Source organism: Humulus lupulus, chromosome 1 (assembly GCF_963169125.1).
Source record: "Humulus lupulus chromosome 1, drHumLupu1.1, whole genome shotgun sequence".
NCBI lineage: Eukaryota > Viridiplantae > Streptophyta > Magnoliopsida > Rosales > Cannabaceae > Humulus > Humulus lupulus.
This window is the reverse complement of record NC_084793.1, coordinates 12,141,900-12,157,983: the sequence shown is the minus strand read 5'-3', so window position 1 is coordinate 12,157,983 and position 16,084 is coordinate 12,141,900. Positions and strand designations below refer to the sequence as shown.

The window sequence follows — 16,084 nt, the reverse complement described above, 5'->3', positions numbered from 1 at the left end:
TTATATTAGGGAATAAAAAGAATATTTGGATTCTCTTTTCTTTTATTCTTTAAAATAAAGGTAAAAGCCAAAGACTTATAAAGTTCTATTTGAGCTAAAAAGGATTGAAACATAGCATGAGAAAACATAATTACATTTAAAGGATAAAGCAAATTTAATTAGACTATGAGAACACAACACCAAAGTTTGCACTTATTTTTCACTAAATATATTATATTGCTCATTAAATTTTAGTGCTTAACAATTAATTTATAGTGCTCCTAAGCTCATTATTTTTTAAAGAGTATTATTGTGTGTGTGTGTGTTTTTTTTATTAATGTAATGATAAGTCTAGAAGGGCGGTGGTCTAATGCCAATTAACCTAAATTTGCATGTGACACAATTAGTAATTACATCATGTTTCTTCAATTGAAAAAAAATAGTGGGCAGATTAATTTTGTCTAATTATTCCTTCCCTTGGTTAAGTTTTTCAAAGAAGAGAACCAATGATCATAAGATTGGATAATCTTTTCTACAAGGGTAATTTGGTAATTTCATATGGTCATAAATTGGATACTCTTTTCTAAAGGATATTTTGGTCATTTCACATGTGGAACATTAGTGCTTCCCACACCAAAAAAATTAAATAAAAAAGGGGGGTTGAAGATGAGTCCTAATCCAATATTGAGTACTAATAAAAATAATAATAATGTACAATCAATTCCTTGAATTACAAAAACATAATTGGGTATTAAAGTAGCTGATTACGCCACTTTAGAAATAGATATTGGACCCTGAAGTCAACGGTACTGGGGCCCATTGGGCCCCGCGCCATGTCAGTCGCCGAACTAACAGTGCTCCCCCCGGCGCAGGATAGCAGAGGGCCGTGTTCGAGCAGTCAAACAAACAAACAAACAATACGTTGGGTTACGTGTCACGCTTTAAGGTGTAGATTTACACGTGTCGCGTTGTGATTGGACTCTTTCGGCAACGGCTATAATAGGATGCTCTCGAGTACTGCTCTGAGACGCGTGGGCCCCACGTTTTGACGGATATTTTGATAAAGCCGCGCAGACGCAGAGGCCAAACTCTTCAAAGTGCCTTATTGGTTTTGGTTTACTTAAGACACCTCTTATTATTATTATTATATTTATAATAATTAATTATATATAATAATATAGTCTTTGCATTATATTAATTAATTATTTATTTATTTATTATAGTTTTGTAGCACATAGTCTTTGCAGTTCCATTATAATACTAACAATTATTTCAATTCTTTTAATTCTCCACGACTTTTGTTTTGGGCTTTGTCATCACGGTTTCCCGTAGAAATATTCTTAATCATCAATTACTTTGACTTTTAATACAATTTGATTATGACAATCTTTTTAGTGATTTTTATAAATAATATGAGACTATTATGTATCATTAATTTCTATATTTTAAAAAAAAGGGGAAATAAAAAAAATGATTAGAGTAGAAAACGTCAGAAGAAATTATTGAATCGTGTTATGTAAATTATTTGTTTTCATATTAAGAATATTTGACTTATGATGTGAATCAATTGGTTGATATATCATGCTTTAGATATTACAATATTTAAAGATATTTACTTGCTATATATATTTTTAAATCTCGTTAAGAATCGAGAAAATTGAGTGATTCTCTTTTGAAAAAAATGAATTTGAGAATATATGACAAATGAAAAATATTTTCGGTGTTTGAATACTCTAGTTATTTAAAAAATCTTGAAATTTGAGATAGTTTACAATTTTGAAAAATAAAATTTAAAATAATTTGCTATCCTGTTATTATTTTTTTATGTACGTAAAATGTAACATATTTAAATATTATTTTTAACCTTTTAAACTATTTAAAATTTTCTAAATTTTTTTTTAAATAACTCTAATATACTATACACTATCATAGAAATTTACACTGAAAATACTTCTCCAATAAAAACCTACAGAGGAAGTCCACGCAAAACTAACCATATACTTGTTATATATATATTATATATATATTTTTTTTAAATATTTTTTTTTCTACATAAAGAAGAATTTATATTTATATATTTCGTAGTAAATGTAACTGAATTTTCCTGATTAGAAATCTATATTTACTTGACCAATTAATTACATGCAAAAGTGGTCTCTTTATTATATTTTTTTCTTGAAAGAACAGGCATTACGTAAAATTGCAGAACAAGTACTCTAACTAAGAAGAAATATTGTACAACATACTTTAACTTTTACATTATTAAGCCCTTTTTTTTTCTTTTGAAAAAAGAACTAATGTCACAATTATAAGAATTTTTAGTCAATGTACAGCCCAATTTAATAATGACAACCTATTTAATTCTCTTTATTATGCAAATTAATTTTATTAATGAGATAAAATAAACCAAGTAAAGATGATCTAAATATATGTTAAAGTTCATGCTTTTTTAGATTTTGTGTTTTGTCTTATTATTTATTTAGACTTTATGTTTTAATAAATTATTTTTTGGACCTTATATTTTATAAAATAGTTCAAATAGACTCTTAAACTCAATTTTAATGAAGAAAAAATTGAATATAACAACACAATTTTTAAGTAGAATGATTTTATTTTTGTTCTAGATTGTTAGTTTGGTAAATTATTTGTGATTTGAGTTGAGAAAGATTGGATCAAAATCGGATTTAGGGTTCTATTTGAACCATTTTACAAAACATATGGTCCAAAAAGTAATTTATCGAAATACAGGATACAAACAGATAATAAGACAAAACACAGAATAAAAAAAATATATAAATCCAATAAGTTAATCAATTCCAATTAAACATTTACACAATATCATATTTAATTTTTTTTTATATAATGAAGTGATCACACTATCAAAGATGATCTAAAGAGAGAAAAGATTTTACCAAAATTGAAGATAAGATTTGGTAAAGTCATTATTAGAAAATCAAACCTAAAAAACTTAACAAAACTAACAAAATTAAACCCAAAAGTCTAAATACTATTTTGGTCATTCAAATTTTGACTCTATTTAAAAAAAAATTGATTTAAGTAATTTGTAGGTGCTAATTAGGATTAAGGTTAAATATAAAGGAAGAGCCACATAATCAAAACAAAAGAATTACAGCATATTTTCTTTTATTAATTAATATAAGTTGATAAATGTGACAAGTAAAAGTCTAACCGAAGAAGATTTTGAGTTGTGATATTGGGTTGAAACGTGGCAAAGCTCCAAAGAGTCACTCCAATTAGGGAATACAAATGTAGCCAATGCATAAAGGAATTTATCAAGAAGATGAAAAGAAAAGGCTCACAAAAAGCTGAGCTTTCAAAACCAAAACCCAAAACCAAAAAAACAACACAAAGAATTGTGAACCCAAAACCCAAACCAATCATAGCCTAGCACCATATCTCATACCAATTACAAGTAGTAAAGCTCAAGCTGGCTGAGCATTACAGACCACTCTCTCACTCAGAATAGATTTCAATTTTATTTATTTATTTATTATTAATTATTTATAATATAAATTAAAAATTGAAAATTAAAAAAGAAAGTTGAATTGGGAGAAGAAAAAGAACAACAAAGGTCTTTGGTGGGGCCCACCTTCAAATCTGTGACATAGACGGCAGTTTCGTTCCATTTCTGACTCAGTTTCCTTCCTCTGCTTCATTTTTTTATTTTTTTTTCTTATATTTAATTCTTTCGTTTCTCTTGTTTTAACATCTCTCGACCATTTTTGTTTTCCTTCCTGCTCTCTCTCTCTGTTTTTTTTTTTTTTTTTTGGTATGGGAGATTAGATATAGTTTACCTTCTTTTTCTATATATAAAAAACTTATTTTTATGAGAGTTTTGGTATTGTTATAAAGAAAAAATAAATAAAGATGGGAACTTTGTATTCTTATGGGTGTCAGGCTGTGTGAATTTTCTCAAGCGAAGCAAAGTCTTCTCTTTCACACCTTTCAATCTCAAAAGCAAGGAAGACGAATCTAGGGTTTGACAGCACCAAGTCCAACGAGGTCTGTTACTTGTTTTCTTTGGTGCTTTTCTTGCTTCTTCACTTGAAAAATCAATTCTCGATTTCTCTCTTCAATTTTCTGATTTCCTATCTGGGTTTCACTCCCAACCCCTTTCTTTTTTCTCTTAATCAATTTATTTTATCTCGAAACCCCAGTCCTTTCTTCTCTCGTATGATCTTCCTGGTTTTCTTTGTTTCGTAAGGAATTGCTATTTTCTCATAAGTTCAACTACTTCCTTTTTTAAGTTCAACCATCACAAAAGATTATTTCTTTTTAGGGGTGAAAAATGGGATTTTCCTATCTGGATTTTTTGGGTTGTTGTACCTCCTATGATTGAAGCAGGTATCTGGGCTTTTGTTCTTTCTTCTTTGGCTTATTGGGTTTGAGGAATTAGGGATTTTTTTTTTCTGGTGGGGGATTATTATGGAGGAGGTTGAAGAAGCAAATAAAGCAGCTGTAGAGAGCTGCCATAGAGTACTAAATCTTTTGTCTCAGCCCCAGGATCAAGTTCAGCGTAGGAATTTAGTGGTGGAAACTGGAGAGGCTGTGTTTAGGTTCAAGAGAGTTGTTTCTCTTCTAAATACTGGTTTAGGTCATGCCAGAGTTAGAAAGGTTAAGAAACTTCCAATCCCTCTACCGCAAAATATACTCTTAGACAATCCTAATTGTAGAACAGACCGTCCGTCCAAAACTTCTCATTTTCTTCAATCTAGCATTCCTGAAAACCCTCTTCATGATATGGGTTCAAATGTTAAAAGTTCATTGTGCTTGGGAAACACATCTTTGGAGCTGAGCTCTGGTGGGAAAACCCCAATCCAACTTGCCCAACAAGGGACCCCAGCACACTATCGTCTCCACCAGCAGCAGCAACAACAGCACCAGCAGCAGCAACAACAGCAGCAACAGCAACAAAAGCTTTTGTTTCAGCAGCACCAGCAACAGATGAAACATCAAGCGGAAATGATGTTTCGAAAGAGCAATAGTGGCATAAGCTTGAATTTTGATAGCTCTAGCTGCACGCCAACAATGTCATCCACTAGGTCCTTCATTTCTTCTTTGAGCATGGACGGAAGTGTGGCCAATTTGGATGGGAATTCCTTCCATTTGATTGGTGCCCCGCGGTCATCGGATCAGACTTCACAACACAAGAGGAAGTGTTCTGCAAGAGGTGATGATGGAAGTGTGAAATGTGGTAGCTCTGGTGGTAGATGCCACTGCTCAAAGAAAAGGTTAGCTTTGGCTCCCTATATGGTTTACTTGTGCATCTAACTACAAGGAGAAGCTAGAGTTGTTTTTTTTTCTTCTCTATTTTTGCTTCATATTGTTTCTCTGTTTGCAGGAAACATAGGGTGAAAAGATCAATCAAGGTGCCAGCTATCAGTAACAAGCTTGCAGATATCCCACCTGATGATTTTTCATGGAGGAAGTACGGCCAGAAGCCAATCAAGGGTTCTCCTCATCCTAGGTACAATTAATAACTATATTATCTTTTCTGATATGAACTATAATTCATTTAAGCTTAACAATTGCCATGTATGAGATCCTGCTAAGCATTTATAACTGGGGGTGTTTCACCTTACATGCATTTTTCTTGTTTGATAATACACCAATCTGATGTTTATTTCTTATTTGGGCATTAGATTTTCTCCCCCTTTTTTATTTCATCATCTCATGGAAAGAATTACAATTGTATTCTTCTCACTGGAGGGGAGAGAGTGAAGACATACAGGCCTTATGTTTGGATTCAGTGTAGGACCTATATAATGACTGATTGATAAATATTCCTGTTTAATGTGTTGGAGGTTTCTAGTCTTGCTCATTTCTTGCTTGAAAATGGTCAGACTAGAGAATAAATCTAACGAAAGTAGGACCCTGCAAATTTCAGGATCACGACATAATTGACACTATTCTGCAACAATCCTTTTCTGTTTTTCAACTGATTATTTCCTTCGTAAACTTGTTCAGGGGATACTATAAATGTAGCAGCATGAGAGGTTGTCCGGCGAGGAAGCATGTGGAGAGGTGCTTGGAAGACTCTTCAATGCTTATTGTGACCTATGAAGGTGAACATAACCATCCCAGGATACAATCTCAGTCTGCAAACAACTGACCTATTATTATGTAGGGCTTCTCCTTGGTCAAGGCCAACTAAACCATATGAACTAAAAAGTTTTAATCTGTGATTGGCTTGAGATGCTCCTGTACATATTTTGCATGGTTCAAGCATGGGATATAAATGTGGAGCATTTTGTTTTTCTTTTTTTCTTCTTTTTTTTTTTTTTGGCTTTGAGGAATTGGCTCTTCAAGCCCTTTTAGGTTTCTAGTCCTTTGGGGAGAAAAAAAAAAAAAAAAACCAGCTAGGACCCTGTGGTCAAGTGAAAAATTCTCTGTAGAATTGGGGTGGTGTAAAATTAATTGTAAGAACTCTTCTTCCATCAGTTTTAGAAAAGCAATGCTCTTTTTTTCCAGTGCAATGCCCTTTCATTTTGGTGAAATTTTAGCTTTCAATTGACCATGTATTCAAGATTCTTTAATGTTGTTAGGCTTCAACTCCTTGTCAGATTGTGACACTAGTTTAGTTTATTCATCTGGGGTTTAAGACTTTTTTGAACTAGATTAAAGATTTTAGGTGCAAGAAGAGCCTATCTATCTCACACTCAGTATCATATCTATACATATACATATATTGTAATAGCTGAGTTTCTGATTTTACTTTTTAAAATAAAAGTGAATCCATTAAAAGGAAAAAAGCACAGTAGAATTTGAAAATTGAGCCGTTGTAAGAAACTGAAAATGAAAATGGTATTAGCACAGCTTGAATTATTTGCTTTCTTTAGTAGGTAAGCGGTGGGATTTTAGTGTCTACTTCAAAGTTTGGACTTTCCTACCAGCATGAGCTGTACTATTATTGTCCAAGCATGTTGATTTTGGTCTATTAGGATATATATATATGTATACGTATTTGCAAGTCAAATGGGCATTAAATGCTTCATTCTAAAATTTAGGTTGGTTCTTTCATTATATAAAGTGAAAAGATTTATTATTATTGGTTTTATTACAAAGGTTGGTAAAGGAAATTCTTTGCCAAGTCCAGCCACTATACTCCTTTTTCAGAGTATATTAGCCAAAAACTTTTTCATTTTTGGTATGTTGTTTCAAACCCTTTATTTATTTTTTTTGCATGAGATTTTCTACTTGTCGAAATCACTGAAAAAAAAATACATATATTCTCAAACAAGAGAAGGCAATAATAATGAGGGGACCAAGTGACAAAGCATAAGAAATCATCCACAACTCACAACCCTTTTGATATGATTTTAATTCCTCCATTGAAATCCAAGAATTATTATTTTGGGTCCAATTTCCATCTCTGTCTCATTAATTCTTGGTCCTTTGGTATAGTTTAGTACTTCAATTGGTGGGAGTTCTTTTATTCTATGTTCATGCACTATTTCATAACAGTTACTTAAATAAGGAGTTGTGTGTTATTATTTCCTACTTGGGTTGTTGGGAAAAAAATTTAAATTTTTAAATTCTTTTTTTATTATGTTTTCTTTTCTTTCAAGTACTGGAAAAATAAGTGCTTTTTAGTACATTTGTAGACATTATTGGTGTGAAAACGATATGGTCTCTATCCCATTTCATCAACCATCAGATGGACTATCTCTCTCTCTAATCTCTATTGGGATTCAATCATATATTAAGGTTGAGAAAAAGAAAAAGAATAATGTTATTATTATCATTATTATTATTATTATTATAAAGACAGAATTTTTAAGTCAATTACTTGAAATGGCAGCCATAATGGCCACCAAAAGAGTTGAATGAAAAGTTTCAAAAAGACTAATTATGGTTGCTGCAATACCAATATTTTAAGGTACTATTGCTACCTCATTTATCATTGGTAGAGTAGAGTTAGTTGTGGAATTAGTATTGTCCAATTAGAACCCGCCACGTCATACTTGATACAACAAAAAATATTATTAGTTTTTTTCACTATTCTAACAATTAAGCAAGCTTTCTTAATCTCACTAAGTGCCACACTAATGGTATTGGATTTTATTTTGACCAACTTTTTTTTTTCCTTTTTTGAAGAAATTTATTTTATTGGATACTGCTCTACACCATCTTATTATTAATAATGATGTGTTGTGTAGTTGCATTGATGAGTTTGGGATTATTAGGGCACGCTGCTAAAAGATTATTGTTTGCAATTATACTCGTATTTGACTTAATTCTTACAAAATTATACTCTATCACACTCTTTAAATTTTACTCTATTTTAAACCCTTCGTACCATTTATTCTTTTTGGAAAATATATATATATGGTACTTTTATTCTGCGGGCGTAACGCTCACATAATTACATATGTATATGTATAAATTAAAGTACGACGAGACAGTTGTATTAAAAAACAAAAAGGCACCCTGTCAACTACTGTTAGATCATTTAAAAAAAACTGTAGTTATGCGGACGTTCTGCAAACTTGCATAGCAGAAACACCCTATATATACATATTGGCGTATGGGCACTCAAATATAGGTGTGAGAACTATTCATTAAGATTATAATGATAAAATTATAGGAATATTTACGCCATAAATATTCAATATTTCACATCGGTTATAGTTAAATATTTAAATTTTTTTACGACAAAAATACACAATGTCCAATATACGTCAAGGTTATATACCTAATTTTTTTCTTTGCGGTAAAAATTCATAAAGTTGCTAAAATATTGTTTTTGTCAGTACCTCCTCTATTAGAGATGTTTAAGTGTTGACTCAACAGACATGTATCACTCTGTAATTTGAGTATTTTTTGTCCTCAAAATATGTATTTTTAAAATTTTGATTTAAAATTGTTTTTTTAATTTATTTTTCTAATTAATTTTTTTTTTTAAATATGAAATTGACTTGAGTGATAAATATGTACTTAGTCAACAAACTTATTTTTTCCGCAAATAAAAAAGATTAGGCATTTATTTTTAACATATTTTGAACATTAGGTATTTTTTCCGCAATATTTTTTCGTTTGTATTTAACTATAACAAGTGTGAAACATTATTTATTTATACCTAAAATACCCCTTAATTATATAAAGAAAAGGGGTCCTTTGCAAAATGGCCTTTTTTTATAGTGCAATTTGCACTTTGGCCTAGTTTCAATAGTTTTTAGTTAAATGACCGCTTTTATTAATGAATTTTTTGTATTACCCATTTTACCCTTAAAATAAAATAATAATAAATTAAAATAAAAACTCTAATAACTATCATCTTCTTCCTCTCACCCATCCACCCACTATCATCCCCCGTCGCCACCACCACCACCGGTGACCACTGCCCCCTACCACCGGCGAACATTGCTCATCATCGGATGCTGCCATTTCTCCACAAATCTGGCCACCACTCATTCAAAAGTTTGGTTTATAAAGGTTTCTTTTATATATAAAATATGATATTTTTTATATTGCTTTTGTATATTTAAAATGCAAAATGATTGTTTTAGTCTATTAAAAGTATAAGTAAGGATTTAGGTTTATTTCTGGGTTTTTATGGAGGTTAAAGCTTGAAAATCTTAAAAAAAATATATATTAATGGTGGTTTCGGTGATTTTCGAGATAGAGAAATCCAAAAATTTTTGACAACTTGTCTAATTTTTCGACAAGGAGTCTAATATTTTAGACCAGTTGTCTAAATTTCATACCAGTAGTCGTATTTTTTTGACCACCTGTCTAAATTTTAGACCATCTGTCAAATTTAGATAGGTAGTCTAATTTTTAGACAGATCGTCATATATTTTCAACCACCTGTCGAATTTTTAGACGGGTTGTCGAATTATCAAACAGGTTGTTTAATTTTCAGACACGTTGTCGAATTTCTAGATTTTCAACTTGATTTTCATTTTTTATATAATTTTTTAATCAAAGTAATACCAGTAATTTATATTTGTTTATTGTATTATTATTTTTTTCAGATGTCATCAAAAAATATTGTAATATTATGTGATGGAAAGTGGAAAAAGAATGAGGACTCGTGGAAATGGATTTCAAATGGCTCACTGTTGATGTGGTTCTTCGCCAACAGGTAATTATACGAATAAATAGGATGAATTAGTGCAAATTGGTGAACCGTAATATGAAAATAATTATATTCTAGATTTGAGAAACTAATAGCATGGGAAGATGGTCACCCTTATCTTTTTAGGTGGTTCGAATGTTAAAATCCATCTAGTCCACCAGTCGATATTATTGATATCTCTTAACTATTTCTTACAGAGTGTTTCTTTACAAAAATATGTCAACCCCTTGCACTACCCAGGGTCTTGGTATTTATAGGAAGAAGATATCTGGGTTGGCAATGGGGTCATCCCGTGATCTCTTTACCCTTCACGTCATCTCTGTGACACTAATGATTAATTCATAAACTTTGCAGTGAAGTGTGGTCTAATCAATAGGTAAGGAGGGATAACGGGCCGCATGACCCAAATCAGGTGTGGGATGTCTGAACATGCACATTTGTACTGCGTGTCCGAGAATTCAGGAATAGAATAGACACGTGATGTCTGATATATACACGTTTATATTGCGTGGTTGACTTTACAAGGATTCTGGTGTCAGATCTCTGCTGCATCACGAGCTTAATGTGGCGCCAGCTCGTGAGACTCATACTGCTGACACGATGCCTCCGAGTAGCAGTTAACTCTCTAATCAGCTCGGGCTGGACAGATGGAGGCCCGTACTAAACAGCTCCGGGTGGACGATTTACACGTGGCAGATCGAATTAGGCCCTTTTCTAGCCCGCCAATATGCGTGGATATTTAGGGCGTACACTCACGATTAAGATCAAGTTTGGTACAAACTAACCTAACTTATGAGGAGTTAGTTGAACATATTTGTGAAGTTACAGAAATCGATCGCAACCTCTTCGATATGGAATGAACTTACAAGATAACAACAATGGTAGAGATTGAACCAACTGCAATAAAAAATAGTAGAGACATTGTTAGTTTCTTTACATAGCAAGAGCGTGATTTGGTTCCATTATGTGTGGGTTTGATCAAGAAGACGGAAAATGTGCTCATTAAGGATAAACTTGTTACTAATATTGATTCTACTACAAATGTTAATTAAGATCAAATTCTACATGATAAAGTGATGTTCTTATACTATAAACATAATCATCATAATAGTACCTCAATAGATTATCTACCACTCAATCCTTGATCATCATAGTAGTTTGATTGAAATATGTACCACTCAATCTGTAATTATCATAATCTTATAAAGATTAAGTTTTGTTTAACTTTCTAAATTTTTAGACAAGTAGTCGAAACTCACGACTAATTGTCAAAAAGATCCAAATCTACATGAGAAAGTGTTGTTCTTATACTATAAACATAATCATCATAATAGTGCCTCAATAGATTATCTACCACTCAATCCTTGATCATCATAGTAGTTTGATTGAAATGTGTACCACTCAATCTGTAATCATCATAATCTCATAAAGATTAAGTTTTATTTAACTTTATAAAATGTTAATTGAGATATATATTCTTTTATTGTGTTATTGGAGCCTTTTTAGACATTTCAAACATTTTAGACAACCTGTCAAAATTTGAGACTAGTTGTCAAAAGTTTTAGACAGGCAGTCAAAATTTTAGACTAGTAGTCGAAATTTTTAGACAAGCAGTCGAAATTTCAGACTAGCTGTCGAAAGTTTTAGACAGGTAGTCGAAATTTGAGACTAGCTGTCGAAAGTTTTAGACAAGCCATCAAAATTTGAGACTAGCTATCGAAATATAACACAAAGAGGTCTGAAACAGAAACATCCAACACAAGTAGTCTATAACTGTAACGCCCCAAACTCCAAGGACCGTTACGATGAGCCTTGTAAACAGTGCTAAACCCGCTAATCGAGTCATTTGGCCAAAATCGTGAACTAAGTATGATTAGTGGTTTAGGGATTAAAAATTTTGGTTAAGATGTAACGTTTCACTAGAACGTTTAATATATATATTGGGATCCCGAAAATATAGTTTCAGAGTCTATTACAGAAAATATGTACAATAGGCCGTTCTAAGCGGAAAAACAGGGTTCAACCCTAGTTCCACTTTAAACCTCGGCCGTGGCGGACGAGCAGCTGCATATGTACACGTCATTACCTAAGCTCTCCAACTCAAGGATGGTCTAGCTTCCTCTTGCCTTTACCTGCACCACGTAGCACCCGTGAGCTGAAGCCCAGCAAGAAAACACAATATAACATGATATAATATCAACAGATAACATGATGTAATATCATCAGGTAACATGATATATTATCAACAGATAACATGATGTAATATCATCAGGTAACATGATATAATATCAACAGATAACATGATATAATATCAACAGTAATTGTAACAGCCATTCAGGACCAACAGTCCAGGACAGGTAGGTGACAATAGCCGAAAGTCACAGAAGTGGGTACAGCACTCTCTCCAACCATGTGACGATAGGGTCACCAGGGCTTAATCGATAGGTGGTCCATTCACAAGCTTGATCAGGATAGGTGCATGGTGATAGGTCACCAACATAACCATCCTCCCGACTCTAGAGTCGTAACTAAGGACAACGTCCCCCAGCCATGTGACGATAGGGTCACCAGGGCCATGATCATCTGGTCTTAGACCAGGCAATCACTTATAAGTTCTTCGGCCTTAGGGTCGGTCCCGCATTAATGCCATAGAGCCATTCAATGCGTGTTCATCGACCTTAGGGTCGGTCCAGCATTAATGCCATAGAGCCATTCAATGCATGATTCTCGACTTTAGGGTCGGTCCCTGACTAGTCAGTGCCAAACACAAGTAAGTCATGCTACCAATTATATATCACATGTCCAATACTCATAAACAAGGTGTTCAGCATGCTTACTAAACAAATACTAGTACAATTAGGACCACGCACAACCACAGAGGCACAAGCTCTGAACAATATCATACCCAGTATACAAAGCATGTCCTAAACACATGTTTCTCATGCATCATATGCAACATATCCAACATGCACCAACAACAGTCATGCATGTCACGTTTAATAGTCAACCAACATGCATCAAGGGTAGCCATGCATGTCACACATAATAATCAACCGACATACATCAATAATAACCATGCATGTCACGTTTACACAGGGTGCAGTTTTCTTACCTCAGATTCGAGCTAGAATGATTTTAAGAACGACCCTTGAGAACAACCAACTTTTAGTCCTTTAGCGGTTACCTAGTCATAACCAAATATACAATACCATCAATAAAAATGATCAACATAAGTTCCCAAATCAATATCTAGCCTCCGAGACATCAATCCCCACTTAACCGGGTACTAGGTTCAACCCCGAGGCCTAGGGCTTGAATCCCCAAGCTAAAAACACCATTTTGGGCTAAAATGACCTTAAGGGCCGCGACCCTCCCCAGCTGCGCCGCGGCACGCCCTCAAACAGAAAGGGCCTCCCTGCCAGACGCCAAGGGCCGCGGCGCTCAACCCAGACCAGGCAAAAAGCCAGCACGCACCCCAGATTTTCCCCTGCGTTTTCCCTTAGAACCAGCCCCTCAAACCTGTCTCAAATCACAACTTAACACCTAATTCAACCACCAAACATCATCTACAACTCACCCCCATCAAATCCCAAAGAAAACATCACCCAAACTTCTATTAATCCAAGCTTTCTACAAGAAACTCACAAGCTGAAAACTAAAACTTTAAAACAGAGCACACCATTAAATTCATAACTGGAACTCACCTCAAACACAGTTTTGAATCCCCTTTAATGGCTGTGACAAGTTCCCTAGCTTCCCCCTTTGTTCTTCTAGCTTAACTCCTCAAGGTGGCTCTCAAAATCCAAAGAAAAGAATGAAGGAAGACTTGCACGGGAGAGAAAGAGAAGTGATGAGGATAAACTTTGTTTTAGTTCTGTTTCTACAGCCTTCCAAACCCCCAAAAACTGATATAAATCCTTAAGGTCAAAAGACCATAATGCCCTTAAGCCAAATAAATCCCTCTAAAAGCTTCCGAGGGTAAAACCGTCCTTCCCCGCCTTCTCGCTATTCTCAATATTCCCAAATACCAATAAATCATATCCCATTACCCTTTAATTCCCGGTAATGTTCTAATCATTAAATTCACTCCGAGACTCACCCCGAGCCCCGGACTTAAACCCATTATGACTACACCGAACACTTACATCTCATGATCGTCTCATGCCGAATAGCTCAAACCAACCCACCTTATAATGTGGCTATATTAATTAATCACAACCATGCACCCAAAATATACAATTACGCCCACAGTGGCCAAATTACCAAAATACCCTTATAATAATAAATACTCCCATATGCATGCATTCACCATCATATAATAATATAATTCACGTAAACATGCATATAACCACTAAATACTATAATAAATCAATTATGGCCCTCCCGGCCTCCTAATCAAGGTCCTAAACCTTATTAGGAAATTTGGGGCATTACAATAACAGTTTGTGGTGTACCAGAACAGTTTTATACATAAACAAAATACAATTCCATTGCATTTGCTAATAAATATCCAATACAAGTCATACTATAAGAGTTTGATACATGAACATTGTCATACTACAAGGAGAAGATGGATGTCGGGTAAAACAATTTTGAAATTGTGCAAAATGCATAAAGCAATTGCAATTATATAACTCGTTCAAAATTAATCAAACCACATACAAATGTTCGGATGAAGTACCTGGATTGGTCTTGAGGAATGCCACACAACCTTCGACATGTAAATGACTCAGGAATCTTGTGAAGACTACCCATAGAACACTCTTAAGAGCACTCTCATTAGAATACTCGTAGCAGCTGATGTAAACAACTGCATAATAACAATAGTAAATGTTGCTGAAAAAGTCTCTCAGTCATATGTAGAATTCCTAATGATAATGTATAGAGCCCAAAAGAGGAACCTAAACATCATTAATTAAACAAAAAGAAGAATGTTGTGATATTTTATCATCAATTTCACAAAAAAAATACTACAACACAGCCAATCTAATACTATGTTTCTCTCAATCATTTTATCAAGAAAAATTGGTGGAAATAGACCCCTTTTATATTGCATTTTGCACAATAACCTACTTTCAAAATTGTTTTACCCGACAGCCATCTTCTCCTTGTAGTATGACAATGTTCATGTATCAAACTCTTATAGTATGACTTGTATTGGATATTTATTAGCAAAGGCAATGGAATATTATTTTGCTTATGTATCAAACTCTTATAGTGTGACTTGTATTGGATATTTATTAGCAAAGGCAATGAAATGGTATTTTGTTTATGTATAAAACTGTTCTGGTATACCACAAACTATTATAGACTACTTGTGTTGGATGTTTCTGTTTCAGACCTCTTTGTGTTATATTTCGATAGCTAGTCTCAAATTTTGACGGCCTGTCTAAAACTTTCGACAGCTAGTCTGAAATTTCGTCTCCTTGTCTAAACATTTCAACAGCTAGTCTCAAATTTTAACAGCCTGCCTAAAACTTTCGACAGCTAGTCTAAAATTTCGTCTGCCTGTCTAAAAATTTCGACAGCTAGTCTGAAATTTCGACTGCTTATCTAAAACTTTCGACAACTAGTCTAAAATTTTGACTGCCTGTCTAAAACTTTCGACAGTTAGTCTCAAATTTCAACAGGTTGTCTAAAATGTTTGAAATGTCTAAAAAGGCTCCAATAACACAATAAAAGAACATATATCTCAATTAACATTTTATAAAGTTAAACAAAACTTAATCTTTACGAGATTATGATGATTACAGATTGAGTGGTACATATTTCAATCAAACTACTATGATGATCAAGGATTGAGTGGTAGATAATCTATTGAGGTACTATTATGATGATTATGTTTATAGTATAAGAACAACACTTTATCCTGTAGAATTGGATCTTAATTAACATTTGTAGTAGAATCAATATTAGTAACAAGTTTATCCTTAATGAGCACATTTTCCATCTTCTTGATCAAACCCACACATAATGGAACCAAATCACGCTCTTGCCATGTAA

The 16,084-nt window shown here is 33.4% G+C and overlaps 1 protein-coding gene across 1 annotated transcript; it reads left to right on the top strand.

Moving 5' to 3' along the window:
• The first annotated feature begins 3,728 nt into the window (after positions 1 to 3,728).
• LOC133785561 (probable WRKY transcription factor 21) lies at positions 3,729 to 6,470 on the top strand. Its single transcript, XM_062224786.1, has 3 exons — positions 3,729 to 5,231; positions 5,342 to 5,467; positions 5,968 to 6,470. The coding sequence occupies exons 1-3, from the start codon at positions 4,426 to 4,428 to the stop codon at positions 6,110 to 6,112; spliced, it is 1,077 nt and encodes a 358-aa protein (XP_062080770.1). The 5' UTR covers positions 3,729 to 4,425; the 3' UTR covers positions 6,113 to 6,470.
• Positions 6,471 to 16,084: the final 9,614 nt, after the last annotated feature.

Excerpts from the sequence above, each read along its gene's own strand:
- LOC133785561 (XM_062224786.1), top strand. The coding sequence starts at position 4,426 with ATGGAGGAGGTTGAAGAAGCAAATAAAGCAGCTGTAGAGAGCTGCCAT. Across the intron at positions 5,232-5,341 it reads TGCCACTGCTCAAAGAAAAG|GAAACATAGGGTGAAAAGAT; the intron begins GTTAGCTTTGGC and ends CTCTGTTTGCAG. Across the intron at positions 5,468-5,967 it reads AAGGGTTCTCCTCATCCTAG|GGGATACTATAAATGTAGCA; the intron begins GTACAATTAATA and ends AAACTTGTTCAG.